At 43.1% G+C, this 20048-nt stretch overlaps 1 protein-coding gene across 1 annotated transcript in view; it reads right to left on the bottom strand.

Annotated features, from left to right (window-relative positions):
• Nucleotides 1-18868, bottom strand: part of ALKAL1 (ALK and LTK ligand 1) — a 50626-nt gene extending 31758 nt beyond the window's left edge. Inside the window, exons 1-2 of the mRNA XM_073329414.1 lie at nucleotides 18807-18868; nucleotides 16640-16996 (exon numbers count right to left, since the gene is read on the bottom strand). Coding sequence (XP_073185515.1) covers nucleotides 16640-16985 — 346 coding nt within the window. The 5' untranslated portion in view covers nucleotides 16986-16996; nucleotides 18807-18868. The remainder of the gene's footprint in view (nucleotides 1-16639; nucleotides 16997-18806) is intronic.
• Nucleotides 18869-20048: the final 1180 nt, after the last annotated feature.

Raw genomic sequence — 20048 nt, 5'->3', positions numbered from 1 at the left:
TTTGGCATAAATAAGTGTGATTGCACTTGCTTATGCCAGGACTGAGTTTGGCCCAGTGTCCCTTCTCCCACAATGGTTTCTGTGCCTTTATCATCCTGCTCCCTGTTCATAAAAGTTTCTGTGACCATACGCAACCATTATCTATCTATGGTGGGTGGGATTTTCAAAAGCACTATGAGATTTAAGAGCACAAGCCCCATTAACATGTACCATTTGTACTTGCTGAAGCACTTACACACTTTTGAGAATACCACACAGTATTTCTAATGCAACTACTACTGTAGTACTCAAAAACCATGATATCAAACAACCTCATTCTCTGCCTGAAAATCCCTCCAGAAAACTCACTTCTTTCAGAAAGCTTTTCCCCATTGTCCTCCACCCTGTCAGCGCTGGCATTACCATATCCCAGACTGTGGGGGGCGACACTAGGACCCAGAGTGTAGAAAATTGTGTCTGCTGCTGGTGCATATGTATTCTCTCTGCTCTAGATGGACAGAGACGGTGGAGTGCTGGAGGAAGGAGGGCATAAGCAACATATCAGGCAGGCAGGAGGAAAGGTGAGAGGGAATAACAGAAAGTAGCAGGAGCTGCAGGGAGAGAGAGGAGGAGGAGCCTCTTATGTACCTCTCTAGTACCCCCAGGAGCCTGGACTGACTAACACCAGCTTCTCAGGGAGCTTCCTGTTTCCTGCTGCTTCCATGAACCCATTGAGGAGAACAGGCAGTCAACTGAAGTAGTAGGAGCCAGTTAGGCCCTTAAGACGCTGATATCTTCCAACACTCAGGCCCTGCTACCAGCCTCCTTATTTGTCCCCTTCAACTGAGTGTTGAGAGCCACTCTAGCTGGCAGAGAACAGCAGTCATGAGTGAAAGAAGAAAACGCCCCTCTGGGGCATCATTCAGAAAAAACAAAGAAAGCAAAGGAAACTTTTCTATCTAAGCAGGAAGGAGCTCACCTGAGATACATAGACACAAATGGTCATGATGAGCCTTCCGGCCCCAGTGAGGATGTGAGTGGTGAGGAGATGCCTAATCTTCCAGTTAGTCAGAGTGCAGCTGACCTGGCAGCTACTGCAGCATCCATATCTCCATCTCTGATGTAACCATGCACATTCCTGAAGAAAAGTGTAGATCAGATATGAGTGTGGTGGAGGCGCAAGAAACAGCTGCTGCTGAGTTTAGTTCCTTAAGTCTAGATGATCCAGGACAGTGGGCCCACTTGAGCAGTAGCCTTAGGGACTTTCTTATACTGCATGGGCCACAGCAACTGAAAAACTTCATGTACCCCAAAGACAATGAAAATAGATGTTTCCATCCAACACATTACTGGCGTGAAATCCCCAATGGTGACAAAGTGGAGAGGCAATGGCTTATGTACTCAAAAACCCAGAATGCTGCGTACTGTTTTTGTTGCAAAGTCTTCTAGTCTATTGTTCCAGCCACATTGGATTCTACAGGAACAAAGGACTGGAAAAATCTGGCTAGAAATCTGGCATGCCATGAGAAGGCAGCAAATCACCAGAGAGCATTCCATAGGTGGAAAGAGCTTGAGATGAGACTAAGATTAAAGTCCACCAGAGATGATCAGCATCAAGAGAAGATTGCATCAGAGTCTCTTTACTGGCAAAATGTTTTGAAAAGGCTCATTGCCATTTTGAGAATGCTTGCAACCCAAAACCTAGCACTGCATGGCGCTTCAGATCAGCTGTATGTGCCAAACAATGGAAATTTCCTTAAAATTGTGGAGCTGACATCTGAGTTTGATGCTGTACTCCAGGAGCATCTAAGAAGAGTCACCACCCAAGAAATGTACACACACCACTACCTTGGAAAAACAATTCAAAATGAGATCATACAGTTACTGGCAACAAAAGTCAAACAGAAGATTGTGGCAGATCGGAAGTCAGCAAGATATTACTCTGTTATTCTGGACTGCACACTTGACATCAGCCATACGGAGCAAATGACTTTAATGGTGCGTTTTGTAACAACAACAATAGAACCTAGTGAAAATGTCCCTGCAATGGTGACTGTCAGAAAGCATTTTCTAGAATTTCTTGACATTGATGATACTACAGGAGCTGGTATGACAAATGTGCTCCTTAAAAAGCTGGAAGATACGGCAATTGCGATAGCTGACATGAGAGGTCAGGGTTACGATAATGGTGACAACATGAGAGGAAAGAACAGAGGAGTGCAGACACGGATCCCAGAATTAAACCCTCGAGCTTTTTTGTCCCATGCAGTTCTCATTCATTGAACTTGGTGGTCAATGATGCAGCATCAGCTTCTAGTGAGGCTGCTGAATTTTTTAATGTAAGTCAAAGCATCTATGTATTTTTCTCTGCATCAACTCATCAATGGCAAATTTTGAAGCAACATCTAGGAACATCCTCTCTGACACTGAAACCACTGAGTGCCACACGATGGGAAAGTCAAGTGGAGGAGATAAAGCCTATAAAACACCAAATTGGGAAGACAGATGATGCCATAGTTGCCATTATTTGGGATAATGCTATGACAGGAACTGTTTGTGGGAGAACAGTGCCAGAAGGAAATGGAATCACCAGAAACATAGATAACTTCAAATTTCTGTGTGGCTTAGTGTTGTGGCATGACATACTGTTGAAATAAATGTTGTAAGCAAGAGACTCAAAGCTGTAGCTCATGAAAGCCTATGCTCAAATAAATTTGTTAGTCTCTAAGGTGCCACAAGTACTCTTTTTTTTTGTGAAAGTTAAGTGTTACTTAAAATTTTTGAACAAGGCATTTTAAGTTGTTAGTTCTCCTTTATTGGGGTAGGTACCCCAATGAGAGCAGTACCATGAGAGGAGTAGAACAGGAAGAAGGCAGAATTGAGACCTTCCAAAGTTTTGGCCCAAGCAAGGGGGAATGGGGGCATCATTTGAGCTCCCCGCTCAGGGGCCAAAATGTTGTGGGCCAGCCCTGTTGACCCTCATTCCAGACATAGTCCCAAACATTTAAAATTAATTTAAAACTAAATCCAAAGAATAATAAATTTATGTCCATAGATTTTTTTTTTATGTATATCAAGAATTAAAGGAATCCTAACAATGGCAGAGTCCATTACTAGATGGACATGTAGAATTCTATATTTGGAGAGAAAACTGTATTCATATCATATGATGATGATGAAATAGTTTCTGTTGGAATGGAAAGTAAGGATGATCTTAAACAGCAGCTACTAAATTTAAACATTTTTAATTAGCAGGTCCAGATAACTTGCATCCAAGAGTTTTATAAAATCTAACCAAGGATCTCTCTGGACTGTTAATACTGATTTTCAGTAAGTTGTAATAAAGGGGAAGTTCCAGAGAACTGAAAGAAAGTTAATGATGTTCCAATGTTTTAAAAGGTAAATGGGATGACCCAGGTAAATACAACCCTGGTAGCCTGACATCGATTCCAGGAAAAATCATGTAATGGCTGATAAGTGACTTGATTAATAAAGAATTAAAGGAGAGTAAATAATAATGCCAATCAACATCACTTTATGGAAAACAGATCTTGTCAAACTAATTTCATATCATTTTTTGATGATGAGATTACAAGTTTGGTTGATAAAGGTTATAGTGCTGATATAATATACTTAGACTTTTGTAAAGGCATTTGACTTAGTACCACCTGACATCTTGATTAATAAACTAGAATGATACAAATTTAACATGGCATACATTAAATGAATTAAAAACTAGTGAAATGATAGGTCTCAAAATGTAATTATAAAGAGGGATTCATTGTTGATGGGCTGTGTTTTTAGAGGGGGTCTCAGGATGATAGGTGCCTGGCCCTATTTAACATCTTTATCAATGACTTGGAGGAAAAAAACATAAAATAATCACGGATAAAATTTTCAGATATTGCATAGATTCAGGGGGACCTGGTAAATACTGAAAAGGACAGGTCACTGATACACAGCAATCTGGATATCTTGGATAAGCTGACTGCAAGAAAACAGTATGTGTTTCAGTATGGCCAATGTAAAGTTATATTTTTTCATACAAAGAATGCTGGTCATAAGTACAGGATGGAGGAGACTCTATCCTGGGAAGCAGAGACCCTGAAAAAAATGTGAAGGTCATGGTAGATAATCAGCTGAAAATGAGCTCCAAGTGTGATTCTGTGGCCAAAAGAACGAATGTGATCCTTGGATATATAAGCAGGGGAATATCAACTAGGCATAGAAAGAGTAGGTTTCCTCTGTATCTTCCACTGGTACAACCACTGCTGGAAATCTGTGTCCATTCTGGTATCCACAATTCAACAAGGATGCTGATAAATTAGAGAGGGTTCAGAGATGAGTCACAAGGATGATTAAAAGGTTGGAAAACATGCCTTATAGTGAAAGATTCAAAGAGCTCAATCTATTCATTTTATCAAAGAGAAGGTTAAGGGTTGATTTGATCCTAGTCTATAAGTACCAACACAAGGAACAAATATTTGATAATGCACTCTTCAGTGTAGCAGAAAAAGATATAACACGATCCAAGGAAGGAAACTGAAGCTAGACAAATTCAGACTAGAAATAAAGGTGCAAATTTTTAACAGTGAAGATACTTAACCATTGGAACAACCATGCCTGGATTAACCAATGTCTGTTTAGTGCACTTGCACAGGATTTGGGTGGGTGGTGCTGTGACCTGGAACACAGGGACTCAGGGCCGCTCAGGTTTGGCCTAGCTGCCCCTCAGTCATGACGAGGGGGAAGCCAGGCCTAATTTGAATGAAGGTGGGCAGCCCACAATTTCCAGAGTGCATAGCCCAAATATCCTTTAATCTGGCACTAGGAACAATTTATCAAAGGTTGTGTTGAATTCTCCATCAAAGGAAAATTTTAAATCAAGATTGGATGTTTCTCTAAATTATATGTTCTAGTCCAAGCACAGCTGTTAGACTTGAAGCCAGAATTAATAGAGACAAGTCTTGTGGCCTGTGTTATACAGAAGGTCAGACTAGATGCTCACAGTAGTCCCTTCTCGCCTTAAAAATCTATGGGGGTGTGTACCACTTTGTTTGGTGGTGTGTACTGTACATACTCATACTGCCCCTCTAGCATGGGTATAAATAGCAGTGTAAACAGTGAGGCGTGGCTTAGACAAGTAAAGACATGCCTGAAGAAAGTGGATGTGTATTGAAGTACATCCCCTAAATGATGTTCTACTCACCCAAACTGTTCCTCCCCACCTACAATGATGTTTTAGCAGTGTAGTGTCCAGCTGGATCCCCACGGCTGGAGCCTTTCCCTGGAAAAGACTCAGGAAGTGGCGAAAGGCTCTGGCGGGGCGGGGGGCTGCTCCCCGCTGCTGGAGTCCTTCCCTGCCACAGTAACAGACTCCAGCAATGGGAAAGGCTCTGCCAACAGCTGAAGCCTTCCCCCGTCTCAAGGCAAAACTCCAGCAGCTCTCCACTGCGGCAGGGAAAGATTCCACTGCAGGAGCCTTTCCTTCACTTCAGGGGAATACTTGAGCAGGGGGAAAAGGCTCAGCCTTTCCCTGCTATCTCTCCCCCACCAGCACCTTTTCTCATCCCAGTGAATAGCTCCAGCAACAGGGAGCTGCAGGAGCCTTTTCCCACTGCCTTGCCTCTGCCAGAGCCTTTCACAGCGTCCACACTGCTGTCTGTAGCTACATGTACTCTACATGCCACTGTATAGATGCCTATATAACAATAAACATATCCCATAGTCTTACCCTATTGTAACCCTTGTTCATCCATTCCATCACCCACCACCTTTGACTCATTGCTGTGCCTCTGCTGGGTTAACAAGTAATTGGATAATAATACAGAATAAAATAAATAGCTTATTGATTCATGTCAGTCAATAGTTTGGTCACAGTCTCACTACCAAGCTAGGCTGAGTCACATTGCTGGCATAGAGGTAAAAATGCACATCCCATTATTGATCCTGTGGACCATCCAGTCCTCGTCACAGATTATTCTGAAGCTAATTTATGTTACCTGTTATTTGCTTACTTCTATTTTGGGTAAAATCTTGGCCCTATTAAAGTCCATGGGAATTTTGCCATTGATTTCAATGGAGCCAAAATTTAACCCATTATTCATTGGGGCTCATTTGTCATGCTAAATATACTTATACAATACAAACAGGATTCCAGAAAGCATCAGAAGATTTCCCCTTGTTTAGTAATGGAGACATCACTGTTTTTTGTTGTTGTTTTTAAGCCTTTCCTAATACCCAGCATCCAAAGAGGGCTCCTGGCTGTAAATTGCTCAAAGGCAGGGGCCTCTCTGCAGGCCAGATTTAAGTGTTTATCTCTCAGAGAGGGATGGAGCTTAGCATATACCCCTCTGGTTGGCAACTCCCATTGGCTAGCTTTGGCAGCTTCCTGACAAGCACGCTGACTTTTGTGAATCACAGTCTGGCATCTCTCTCTTCTCCTTCATTCTACAGGGAGCCTAGGCACCTAATTCAGCTTGGTGAATCATAATATGCTCCTGTGATTTTCTAGGCACCTAAACATTAGGTGCTGTGACTCTGAGTCACAATGCCTAACTTCTTTCGTGTATCCAGGCCTGAAGTGCTGAGCAGAGCCTGCACTGGGCATAAGAAGACTAAACAATTCCTTAGAGCCCTGAGCAGCTCAAGGGGGTCCCCAATTAATTATTAGTATGTGTTGTATGTGAGGGCCTCCAAAAATATTCCTGCTTAGGCCCCCCCTGGGCACTGGTGCTGAGCACCTTACTGGGTCAGGCCCCTACTAATATTAATAAGATTTTTTTTAAGTTACTCACCTCTCAAAACTTGAACATCTAAAGCATTAAACTGTATACAAATTGCTTTAAACAACTACATGAATATTATATATTTATTATGCTGATTCTAAATTTGCATAAGGTAAAAATACTGTAATGAGCAATTTTTTAAAAATATTTTTACAAATTTAAAATATAATCTGATCAGAAGACAACATGGTTGATTAATTTACAGTTAAAAGTAACATATTTTATGGTGGAGCCTTAGAGCATATTGTGTGAACCCATGATTCCAGTTCACTGTGAATTTATTACTGATCACATGTTTATGGTTAAACAAATCATGCTAGTAAGGTGTTTTTATTTGTCTCCCTTTACTTAGGTCTTACATTGAATTATTCTGTAGGTTCTTCAGGGCATGGATAGTGGAACAGATTCTTGACTGTATCCAAACTCTGCACAGATGCAGTGTGGGGGATTGCCGATACAGCGCCATTTACAGCTCTTTGAGCCTCACCTACACAGACCCAGCTCAAGTTTCAGCTGTGGGGTATAGCTCTAACTTACACATTTGGGGTCCTTATGCCCAAGAGGTATCAGGCTTAGTACAGTGCTATTCTACCACACTCCCTCTCCACTCAGTCACCCCCTTCATCCTTTTCTACAGTGGGAGTGGGTAGGACAGCTGTTACAGGAGGTGGCTGATCTGCATCTGCCAGGTTTCCATCACTGGGTGAGTTCCCCTGCACGAGGGGGTCCTCCACTGGCCCTGTTTGGCCATGTTAAGTCAATTTGTGGACCTAGCAGACCAGAGAAACCAGCCCACTGTCAATTTATATGGTTGTACAATACCTAGCACAGGCCCTTGACCCTGATTGGGCCCTTTGGATGTTACTGGAATACAGTAAATAAGAAGTCCATGAGAAAGCACGGAAAAGAGGAAATCCCATACTGACAGCTATCACCTTGCATCGGACCAAATCCCATGAAATCCCAGTACATGGTGAGCCAGAAGAATTTGAAATGTCAGCTGTATTGTACTAAGAGCAAAATAGGATTTCAAGAAAACTGGGCCTGAGCTACAAAACCACTACACCTAGCGGGGAGTAGCTAATGCACAAATGGGTATTCATAACACAGTCTGTAATCACACCCATAATGCCTTCATAACCATTAAAAGGGGTGAGCCCAATATCTGTCAGCATTTACTTATAGGATGGGGCAAACCATCTTTAATCAGGGTAACAGAAGAAGAGCTGCTAGAGTGGTATATAAAGCGAGTCACAAAAGGGAAAGAGACATGAACTCAGCAAAAACACTGCCTCGTGCAAAATATGTGAGCACTCATCCAGGTTACAGATTGGGGAGAAGTTTGCAAAGCCATCTATGGAGGCCTGGGTGCATAGTTTTTAATAATTTTAATCCTTCATGCAGCACTGAATATCTCAGCCCAGATGGTAAAAGTTAGGCTTCTAAGTCTTTATCTAGATTCCTAAGTAAGTGACCTGATTTTCAAAAGTGCTGAGCACCCAGCTGTTTTCATTGAAGTGCTCAGGATTTTTGATCATATCACTTCATTAGATCCCTAGATATGGATTAGGAACCTAACCTTAGGCCCCTATTTTTTAAAATCTTGGCCTAAACCAGTGGTCCCCAAATTTTTTAAGCCACACCCACCCTTGCCCCTAATATAATCTGTCTGTGCACTCCTCCAGCAGCTGTGGTTGGGAGCCATGGCCAGGAGCGGGGCTGGGGGCTGAGGCCAGAACTAGAGCCAGGGCCAGGAGCTTAGGCTGGGGGCAGGACCGAAGGGGAGCTGGGGGAAGAGCGGAGCTGGGTGGCACTTCCCCACCCTCCCGCCCCCCGGGAGTTGGCCTGGATCCCTCCACACACCCCTGAACATTGCTCTGTGCACCCCTAGGATGGGGATTGCCCCACAGTTTGGGGACTACTGGCCTTAAAGGTCACACAAGGTGGGGTTTTGAAAACACCTAAGTGGATTAGAAGCACAATTCTTACTGAATTTCAATGGGACTTGTATTCCTAAATCACTTAGGTGTTTTTCAACATCCTGTGAAATATGCCCTGTCTGGCTTTCATTTGTAAAAAAAATATGCAAGAGTCACTGGAACTTATCTAATAATTTTTATTTGATGGATTTCATTATATTTTAAAACTCAATATATTTGTACTTTCAATTGTTCACACAGTAGCTGGGACAGTGGCCTATAGGCTTGACCCCATCCAGTATGGGTTTGAGAACTGCTGGCAAATCATAGGTTGTAATAGCTGTCCACATGTGAGTCCATATCCCTTTACAGCATGTCAAACCCTGTTTGGCAGGCACACACATAGTGATTTCAAAATGTAGGTGTGATACTGTGCACAATAATCCTGAGGGCAGAACCATCAGGTGAGAAACTGTAGCAGCACAATTGTAACCCACTGAGACCTCAGTAAATTCAATGACAACCCTAACCCTTTAACACTTGCCCTGTGCTTGGGGCTCAGGGAACACGTATTCCTATTCTGTGTGGAGATTATTTAAATTAAGAGCCAAGATAAAGATGACATTCTTATAAACTAGGGAAATGTGGTCTAGGATGAATTACTTTAAGGTAGGTGCATAACTAGTTGAAAAACCAAACTCAAATAGTAGTTATCAATGGTGTTCTGTCAGACTGGGAGGGTGTATCTAGTGGGGTCCTGCCAGGATCAGTGCTATTCAATATGTTCATTAATGACTTAGATTGGGGATCGGCAACCTTTGGCACGTGGCCCATGAGGGAAATCTGCTGGTGGGCTGGCACGGTTTAATTGCAGCGTCCGCAGGTTCAACCGATCGCAGCTCCCACTGGCCACGGTTTGCCGTTCCAGGCCAATGGGGGCTGTGGGAAGCAGCGCGGGCCGAGGGATGTGCTGGCCGCCACTTCCCGCAGTCCCCATTGGCCTAGAATGGCGAACCGCGGCCAGTGGGAGCTGCAATTGGCCGAACCTGCGGACTCTGCAGGTAAACAAACCATCCCGGCCCACCAGCGGATTTCTCTGATGGGCCTCTTGCCAAAGGTTGCTGATCCCTTACTTAAATAATGAAGTGTAGAGAATGCTTAAAAAGTTTGCAGATGATACCAAACTAGACGGGATTGCAGCGATTTTGGAGGACAGGATTAGAAATCAAAAAATCTTGACAAATTTTGGAGAATTAGTCAGAAGTCAATGCAGGCAAGTGCAAAGAACTTACTTAGTAAGGAAAAAATCTGATGCACTACTACAAAATGAGGAATAACTGGTTGTAATATCACTGAAAAGGATCAGGGGTTTTGGTGGACCACAAACTGAATGTGAGTCAACAAGATGATGCAATTGTGAGAAAGGGTAATATCATTTTGGGCTGTATTAACAGGACTGTTTTATGTAACACACAGGAGGTAATTGTCCCACTCTACTTGGTTCTGGTGAGGCCTCATCTGGAGTACTGTGTCCAATTCTGAGTGCCACACTTTAGGAAAGATGTGGACAAATTGAAAAAAAGAGTCCAGAGGAAAAATTGATAAGAGCTTTAGAAAACTTGAACTATGATGAAAAATTTTAAAAACTGGGCATGTTTGAGGTGGACCTGATAACAGTCTTCAAATATGTTAAGGTTATTATAAAGAGGACTGGGATCAGTTGTTCTCCATGTCCACTGAAGGTAGGACAAGCTATAATGGGCTTAATATGCATCAAGGGAGATTTAGGTTAGATATTAGGAAAAACCTTCTAGCTATAAAAGGGTAGTTAAACTCTAGAATAGGCTTCCAAAGGAGGTTGTAGAATCCCCATCAGTTGAGGATTTTAAGAACAGATTGGACAAAAACCTATCATGGATGGTCTATGTTTACTTGATCCTGCCTCAGCACAGGGGGCTGGACTTGATGACTTCTCAAGGTCCCTTCTAGCCCTACATTTCTATGATTTGATGTCAGTAATAATACAAAGTAACATTTCATCTGGTAGGAAAGGGTGGGTCTAAAATGGCTCCTGAACAGATGGAGGGGACAGACTGAGATCACAGAGGTTCGTTCCAGGGAGGGGAGTTGGGACAGAGAAACAGGGTGTCAGATAAAGGAACAAAATAAAATAAAACAATAATAATAGCACTGATACAGGTTGAATTTGGTCTGCCATCACATCTGCCATCTGGCTTGGGTGTTCTACCCCTTCCCCTACCCTTTGTCTGTCTTGCCTATTTCATTTGTAAGCTCTTCAGGGCAAGAACCACCCTCTATCCATTGTTTGTACAGTACCTAGCACAATGGAGCGCCATTCTTGGTTGGCTCTTAGGCACTACCATAATAAACACGATATTATTAGATTCCCCTCAAAACAGAAGAAAACACAAAGAGCTAGTTGAATTGCAAAGCACATGGTATAACCCTGTGCTAAATATAATCTTCCTTCCAAAATAACTATACAAAATACACATTAGCCATTATAAAATAATAGCGAACTGTGAACTAACTGAAACCTGATAATCCTACAAACACTGTCCAGAAATTCTGCTGAAATAGCTCTTGATAATTACTTCAACAAGAAGATAATCAGAAGAGCTAAACATGCTATGGTTTCTTTACTCCATAAGAATTAATTTGTTGTCTATTAGCTACTAGATTTTGAATACACACACAATTATAATTTTGCTTACCTATCCATTTATTTCCTTCAAAACAGCAAAACTACTAATCCTTAATCATGGATTAAGTGGCTGGAAGCAGCTCACAGAAGGACTTGCTCACCAACCTTCCAATAAAAATGATTGACTCACAAATTGTAGATTTGGAACCACAAGATTAACTAAAAGAAAAGGAGTACTTGTGGCACCTTAGAGACTAACAAATTTATTTGAGCATAAGCTTTTGTGAGCTACAGCTCACTTCATCAGATGCATTCATGAAGTGAGCTGTAGCTCACGAAAGCTTATGCTCAAACAAATTTGTTCGTCTCTAAGGTGCCACAAGTACTCCTTTTCTTTTTGCGAATACAGACTAACACGGCTGCTACTCTGAAACCTAAGATTAACTAAGGAAGTCAAATAAAAATATTTGACTTCTTAACTTAATAAAGTAGAATTACTTATAAAGTGGCTCCATCTGTTACTTTAGCTGATCTTTAGGGGTGGTTCTGTCTGGTGAACATGTTATTCTGGAGAATGGAAAATTTCGATTAACTGTTATTTCCTTTTCTCCCAATATCCAGAAATCTTTACTTTCACATTATAAGTAGGAAAAGGTTATTTCAAAATTGAAAATAATAATAAATAATAATAATTAATAGAATGCATAGGCACTGCCTGGAATATCCCATGTGCATCATGACAGAACATACTTTTTAATTTCCTAGTATTTTTATAATAATTAGCAAGTTCCTATTTTTCATCAGCCTCAGTTCTGTTCTCCATTACATCATTTAAAATCTGAAGTTGTCTGTTGAATTTATACTGGTGTAACTGAGAACAGAACCTGGCTTTGTGGCCTAATATCCTGGAAAAAAATCAACTAATATCTTTTAAAATAATGTCCTGTCATAACAAAGGCAAAATTTGACCTATCTAGCTGTTGTGAATTTAGATGACTCTTTCTTCTACAAAAAGCAAGAATAGTGAATACATACAGTCTTTTAATTTTTAGGACTACTTTAGCATGTAGGATACACCAAAGCTGTCCTGTTTTGAAGAAAGTATTTGGATAAAAGGCAGCTAAGAAATTCTCATGAAATTAATGAAATGTTTATATTTACCCCAACATTCAATTAGAAGATAACCTGAGGACCACCTTATCTTTGTGGAAAATACTGCTTTAATTTTCAGATGAAAAGGCTGAATTGAAAACTCATGTACTCAGAGTAATGATGATTAGGAAGCCACAGTTACATATAGGGAAGGGAGAAAATTTCAATCATGGTTCAAAAAGGAGGGACCCATAAAAACTTTTCAAAGCAAAAAATACGCTTCTTAATATGACGAGTTGTCAGGCTTATAGAGGCTCAAAGTATGGATGATTTAATTGGGGATTGGTCCTGCTTTGAGCAGGGGGTTGGACTAGATGACCTCCTGAGGTCCCTTCCAACCCTGATATTCTATGATTCTATGTTGCAGTAGCAAATTTAACTCCATTAGGGATAACACTCTTCAAAGGAACAACGTGTCTTTTTAGTCACATTCTAGAAGAAATCCTAGCAGAAGATTGTCTTTTGTTTGCTAGATATTACTTTGTCTGAATACCCCTCTGGGAATAGATGCTCACTTTCCTTAATCAAAATTACAAGTGTAACTTGGAAGGATCTGGGCGATGGATGTTCCTGTGACTTGGGTTCTGAGTAGAGAGAGAGAAAGTGATGATGAAGCTGACATCTTCACTGGATCTGGAAATAATGGTCTCCATGCACAATATGAGATGATTTAGTATAATCTAAGACCTCTTTTTCCAAATTTATTGAATGGCTCCTAGCAGAAAAGGGAAAGGAAGGACACATAAAATAGGTGTTTCTCCTACTGTTCCATAGCTCCATGTACCTTTTGTTTTTGAAAGAAGAAACAAAAAGGGGTACTGAATTGTCATTTGACACAAAATGATCATTTTCAAAAATGAACATAAGAGTGATGATCCAAATAAGGAGTTCTGCCTGAGTCCTGAGCTGATTGAACCAGCCTTCTGACTGAGAAATCCCTTCATCAATCCAGTTCAATAGACACTTTATGACCATCTGAAACAAAAGTTGTCACCATGCCATTGACATAAATGAAAAGAGTTGATGAACTAAGTCCAGTTCCAAGTAGATGGGTGACCACCTCAAAAACCTCAGCCATAAAAACAGGTGCTAATTGGCACCCTTGCTGTCTATTGTGTCAGTAAATCAGAAGCTGAATAAGCATGAAAATTTCTAAACTCTAGAGAAGCTCTCTCTAGATCAGGGAGGAAGCTTACTTGGTGGTTAACCATGTTGTACCTGTTCTATGGATAACTGGAGGTCTGTAGTTTCCAAGGTTATCAGTTCTGCATTCTTCACAAGCACCACATTCTCCAAAACTAAGTCTTTAAAGAGAAAGAAACCATGCTGTGTGAACTGCACTCAAAAGTATTTCTCTGTCTATCAGAAAAGATTCTAAAAAATAGAGATTTATATGGGTAATGAAGAGTCACCGTTACATTAGATATGATATAAATATTGTATATGCTTATAACTTTTATATTTTAATGCATAAGAAACTTCCTCTATGGTAGGTATTGTATAATTATGTCTTCCTTTAAAGCATCTGATATTAGCAACTTTTAGTGACAGGATACAGAATTTGATGGCCCACTAGTCTTTTCCAGTATGTCAATACCTATGTTCCCTGCTATCACCCTTCTTGTCAGCACATGAATCTGTGGGGATATTGTCTGAACATGTTTTCTAGTAGACTTTTTCATAACTACCAGGGTTAGTCTGGCTGCTCTCAGCGCTAAAAGGTTTATCCTTCTTTTGCATCTATCATGCTTTTTTTAAAAAAATATATATTTTTTTAAATAGCACTCCCCAGCCTGAGGATTTCTATCCATAGACGAGGGGGTGAAATTATTCTGTCCTTTTACCATCCAGTCATGAGCATAAATTACTTATGGTGGAACTTGGTCAAGCATCCTGCATGTTGCCTTGAAAAGGGGACCAGTGAAAAATCAGACATATTTGCAGTTTTCTCACATGTAGTCCAAGCCAGGATAGTGATAGATCATGCATCCTGGGCACCTCTCTTTTCAGGAAACTGGTGGTCTAAGCACTGGAGGAAACTCTGGCAGGTTCATTAAGGATACTCTCCTTTCTGGGACTGTATTCACTAATTACATCTTCCTGCCCCTTTGAAAAGCAGAAGTCGAGAACTATGTATAGAAGAGGCATAAGTACAATACTGAAGGGCCAAACTTTATTTGTTTTTGCCATGTCAACTTTTCTAATGTGTCTTTTCCTCAACATCATCAGGAGGAAACAGCAGTGAGCCTGATGGAAAACGCCAGTGGGCTACAGCTGGGATACATTCATGCTTTAATCTACTTTTTGTAAATCTTATAATGCTACCTTCATACAAAAATACCACTATTGTAGAATGTACATAGCCTAAGCATACATAGACAAAAGACTGTGTGGTACACTTATCTATTAAAGAATTCTGCTAACTATTCACTGTAACTCAGTGTATTGGCATCATCAGTGGATACAAGATGTTATCACAATAAGACCTTAGTACCTGATCTGTGTCGATCAACACAATTGACTTTTGTGCCCAAACCCACAATTCAGTCCCCTGCCATACCTCATTGTTTAATGGTACCAACGTTTCTGACCTACTCTGAGCTTCTTCACACAAAAAGAAGGAAACTTAAACTGCATATCCCCCACGCAGACTCATGAAAGTGGCTAACATTTAATTAATATCTGGACCAAATGGTGCTGTCAGTGTCAATAAAACTGAAGACATCTTGAATTAATAAATCCAGAGCTAAATGTAACACCAGTTATTTTCTCTGTGCTTAATTCTAGGAAGAACACAACTGCCAGCGCAGAATGTGGGTAGGAATTCGTTTTCCTGCGAATTGTTTCTGTGCTGACCCAAGGAGAGAACAAGTCAATGTAAATGTGAAAAGCGGAGGGCTTAATTTAAAACAACTACTCAGTAGTTTTGTTTTTGCAAAAAAGTATGAAGCTCGATTTTTGCAGCCAAAGTGACAATCACATGGCACCAGTAAACTCGATTGCCCCTCTCACACCTCCGGATAAGGACCGCATGATTTGGTAAGTTTGGTGTAACTTTATCCTCCCCCCTACACACACACACCCCGAGACAAGCTGAACTGCTAGTTTGGGGAATGGAGCCAAAGCGGAGGCGGCAGGATAACAAATCGCTTCCTATATTTGTTTGCTAGTTGTCTTTGCGTCTGCCCCGGGAGGGACGCAAAGGCAGAAACAAATCCAGGGGCTGCCGAGAGTAGAGCCGCCTGGAAACGAGGGCGATTGATAAAGAAGCCCCTGTTCTGCAAGAGCCTCTCGTGCTGCCGCGGCTCACCCCCGCCCTCAGCGGCTCTCCCTACCCCGGCGCTTTCCGCTGCTGCAGCCCGTCATCTGACTTCCTGCGGTGTGTAAGGGAGAGGGACAGCGGCTCACGAGTAAACGCAGGCTCTTAGCCTCGGGAGACCTGCAGCACTTAAAGGCTAACAAGGCACCCGAGGACCTGAAAGCGAGTGGGAATCGCCTAGGTAGAAACTTTTAAGGACAGGGTGGGGAAAGTTCTGCAGTTGATACGGGCAGCAGCATCCAATCCCGCGGCATCGGGCCACGCGCTCGGCTCCAGTCAAAACATCCGCGCGCTGCTCCTGCTGCTGCCTGCACCGAAAGTTTGCAGCTTTCGCGCCGCGGTGGCTGCAACGGGAGCCGAGCAGCAGCGACAAGGACACTGGGGCAAAGGGGGAAAGAAGAAGAGAAGCAGATTTCTGCTTCCGTGTTTCTACAAGGCTCAGGCCAGCTCCTCGGCGCGGCAGGGATCCCCGTGAAAGCGGCAGATCTCAGACCAGCCAGGATGACGGTCAGCTTGGCTCCTGCTGGCTCTAAAGCCATCAGCACGTCCCGCTCCCGCAGATAAAAGGACAGGGTCGAAATACAGATCCCCACGGAGCACAAGACAACGCGCGTGATTGCCCTCGGGGGAGCAGGGGAGACGCGCCCTTCCTCCCAGACTAGGTCTGACAAGTACCGCAGCTGCTGAGGACAAGTTGCCTCCGCCAGGCCAGGGATGGGGAGAGAGGCTGAGCGGTTAGTGACTGAAACCCGTCCCCCGCCTGCTGGGTTCCGGGGTGCGGAGGGGAAAGGAGGGGGGAAAGGGACGCTGCTCTTACCTACGTGCCTGGAGCTGGTGAAGAGCCGGGGCACCTGCCCCCCTGCTCGCTCCCTGGAGGCGGAGGCGGAGGAGGTCACCCGGGGGTCTTGGTCCACAGCTGCGGAGTAGAGGGCGCTGCCGCTGTAGCGCCGGGAGATCACCCTGTCCCCCCTTGGAGAGGGGTGGAGCGGGTGGCTCTCGCTGTCCCCGATAGCTTGCAAGAGGAGATTGAGCAGAGTCCTCCTGTCCCCTCCTGGCGCCTCCAGGTCCCTGCTGCTGCCCTCGACCCCCGGCGGCGCAGGGGCTGAAGTGAGCAGCAGGAAGAAGATGGCAGGCAGAGCGTGACATCTCTTTGCCCCTCGCATCTCTCTGGCTCCTGGGAGAAGAGAGAGCAGAGCACGGTTAGCTCCTGGCCATGCCCGCACCCAGCCCTCTCCTCATGCTGGGGCCGGCTCCTGTCCCACTGGGTGGGGGAAGCGAGCGAATCCAATGGGGCTGACTGAGCCGGCTGCAGGGCGCGGGGGAAGAAGAGCGCTGCTGGGACCAGGCTGGCTGGAGCGCCGCGGAGGCGCGTGTCACTGGGCGCACAGGGGAGCCGGCTGGGCGCAAGGGCGCTGGGCTCAGCGCACCCCCTCTCCTCTCGCGCCCCTATCTCCAAGTGCGCGCTGCCGGGCTGGGGACCTTGCTAGTGCCAGTCCCGCTGCGCTCGGGGCGGTGGGGGGCGGCGGGGGAGGAGGAGGGGTCTCGGGATTGCCTGGCCCCGCCACACTTCCCCGCCCACCGCGCCAAGCGCTGCAGTTTCATCTCAGACCCCGGATCCCTTTAGGACACATTTATAGACACGGATTAGGACAAGGGTATTAACCAAGCAGCACATATTACAATCCAGGGCTTTATTGGGGGATTTGCCTGGCTTTCTTCTCCCAGTGTGATCACTCTTGAGGCTTTAGTCATTCAGCGGAATCACAGCCAGTTTTAACTTTCAGCTGGACACAAATAACCGAGACAGAGGCGTTTCTTTTAATGGGGAAGGAGGGAGAAATCTTCCCAGGACTTGTAAACCATAGAACTAGAAATCCCCACACTACTCTGGCATTGCCGTGGAGTCTCATACTGATATTCATTATATAAAATACCCTTTCTCGGTCTCTCCCCTTAGAATGACAGTTTCCCCCCGTTCTGGTTAAGGGCTTGCCTTTCATCTCTGGTTTCAGAGTAGCAGCCGTCTTAGTCTGTATCTGTACAAAGTAAAGGAGGACTTGTGGCACCTTAGAGACTAACAAATTTATTAGAGCATAAGCTTTCGTGAGATGCATCCGATGAAGTGAGCTGTAGCTCACCAAAGCTTATGCTTTAATAAATTTGTTAGTCTCTAAGGTGTCACAAGTCCTCCTTTCCTTTCATCTCTGGGAATCTACTAGGCACTTTCATTGACCAAACTCCTGGCATTCGGGGAGGAGGGGGGGTAAGGGACTTGGCTAGGTGACTGGTAAGAGAATTTAGGCGCTTTATTGTTCCATGTAGCCCGTGTTCTGATACGAATACATTTTAAAAGTCCAAACCTCTAATTTGCTTTACTATATCAGGGTGAGAGCTCAACCCCTCCACGCGAGCACATTACACACGTGTGGATACTACAGCCAAGATACTTCCATAAGTATTTTAGGAAAACGGATGCTGAGGTGTTTCATTATTTTGGACCGGAGAGAAATATGAAAGGCTGTTTAAAAGGCAAACACAATAACGACGGGCTGAGACTCCTAGCAGAGAGCTTAATACATTTAAGTAAGCTACTCTAAATATAGCAAACAATTAGGATTATGAAAGGGGGGGATAATTCGGTTATTTACAAACCGATTTATGTTTGCATCGCTTCCAACTCCCTTTTGCCAAAAGAGTTAAAAAGATCTCACAGCAAGCGAACTGCCTCCAAAATGGTTCAGGTTTCCAGCCCTCCCCCGGCAGCTATTGCATATGACTAGCTCTGGGAATGAATTAGGAACAGATTTAGCCTTTCATTCATTGATGCGGCGAGCGGATCCTGATTATTCTAAGTGGTGACAATACCCGTGGAATAATTAAAGAAATCGCTAAACCCCAGCCACCACATCTTGATTACAAAGAGAATTGCAGCAGCCTGGCAAAATGTGTCTCTCTCTAAACAGAGAACAAGGGGGAGCGCTTACCTTGAAGTAGAATCAAATTTTGCTCAATTCTGGTATCTCTAAGTTGCTAAGAGACTTTCCTTCTTCTTCCTCCAAGTGCAGACTTACTTCTTTGGTAAGGGAGTGAATGGGGAGCGATCGGTTCGAAACCCAAAACAGCAGGATGCGCCTTTAGCAGCCATTCACCTGTCTTATATAGTTCACTGTCGGCGTATTCATTTGAGTACTATCGACTGTAGGTGGGTGGCAGTCAATGAAGACCTCTTTGCTAATCATTCTTCTGCTCAGCGAAAGTGTTTCTGACAATCTTCCTCCTCCCTTTTCGTCCCCCAGTGGATAGAAATTGAAAGCCATCAGTTGAAGTGGCTCGGATCTATTTGTGAAACTAGATTTTTCTGTGGCTTAGGAAATGCTTGCTAATAAACCTACACGTATAAGAGAGGAGAACACTTTTGAACGTAGTGGAATTCCCTTGTACAACTGTTAATACATCGGGAGAAAGTAAAATTAATTGAACTCATATTGTTGAATGGAGAGGAAAAAGAAGCCATCAGAAAAGAACAGTGTGTATAAATTGCACACACCCAGGTTTGTCATGGTTGAAAGTGGTTATATTTTGAGGGCAGATAGGGAGAGAGAATTTCTAAGGAACCGATAAACTAAAGCACATTAAAAGTTAATACTTTTCTTTAAAAAATAATTTCCAAACATGGGAGACAAAAAATAAAATGGCAAAATAGTTACCACTCCCTTAGCAAAATCATTAATTCCAAAAGGTATGTAAATAAGCCTTGAAGATTCATAAAGATGGAAAGGAAGCTTTGAAATCATTGGGAATTGGACCTCTGCACTGGAAGAACAGTCAGGCACAGAAGGTACTGCAGTAAATTGAAAAGCAGCACATTTAAAAATGATAGGAGAAAATACTTCTTCACAGCAGCACAGAATTAGCCAATGGAGCCCTTTGCCACAAGTTACCTGAGGCCAAAGTTTAACAGGATTCAAAAAAGAATTGGACATTTATATGGAGTAACAAAAGTTGTAAGAGTAAGGGGGTTTTTTAAGCAAGAGTTTTGGAGGTGATATAAATCTTCATGCTTAAACATATAAGCCAAACTTTAACTACTAGAGGAGCTAGGAAGAAACTTTCCCTTGATCAGTGGCAATCACTATGATTCTAAATTAATCTTCCCAGTCTCAGATCTCAAAACCATAGTAAGGAGAAGGCATTTTTCAAGCTTCCCTAATCAGCTCTGCAAATGC

The sequence above is a fragment of the Lepidochelys kempii genome, chromosome 2 (assembly GCF_965140285.1).
Source record: "Lepidochelys kempii isolate rLepKem1 chromosome 2, rLepKem1.hap1, whole genome shotgun sequence".
In the NCBI taxonomy this organism is placed as follows: Eukaryota; Metazoa; Chordata; order Testudines; family Cheloniidae; genus Lepidochelys; species Lepidochelys kempii.
Note: the sequence above shows the minus strand (reverse complement) of the source record. Positions and strands in the feature narration are given on the sequence as shown.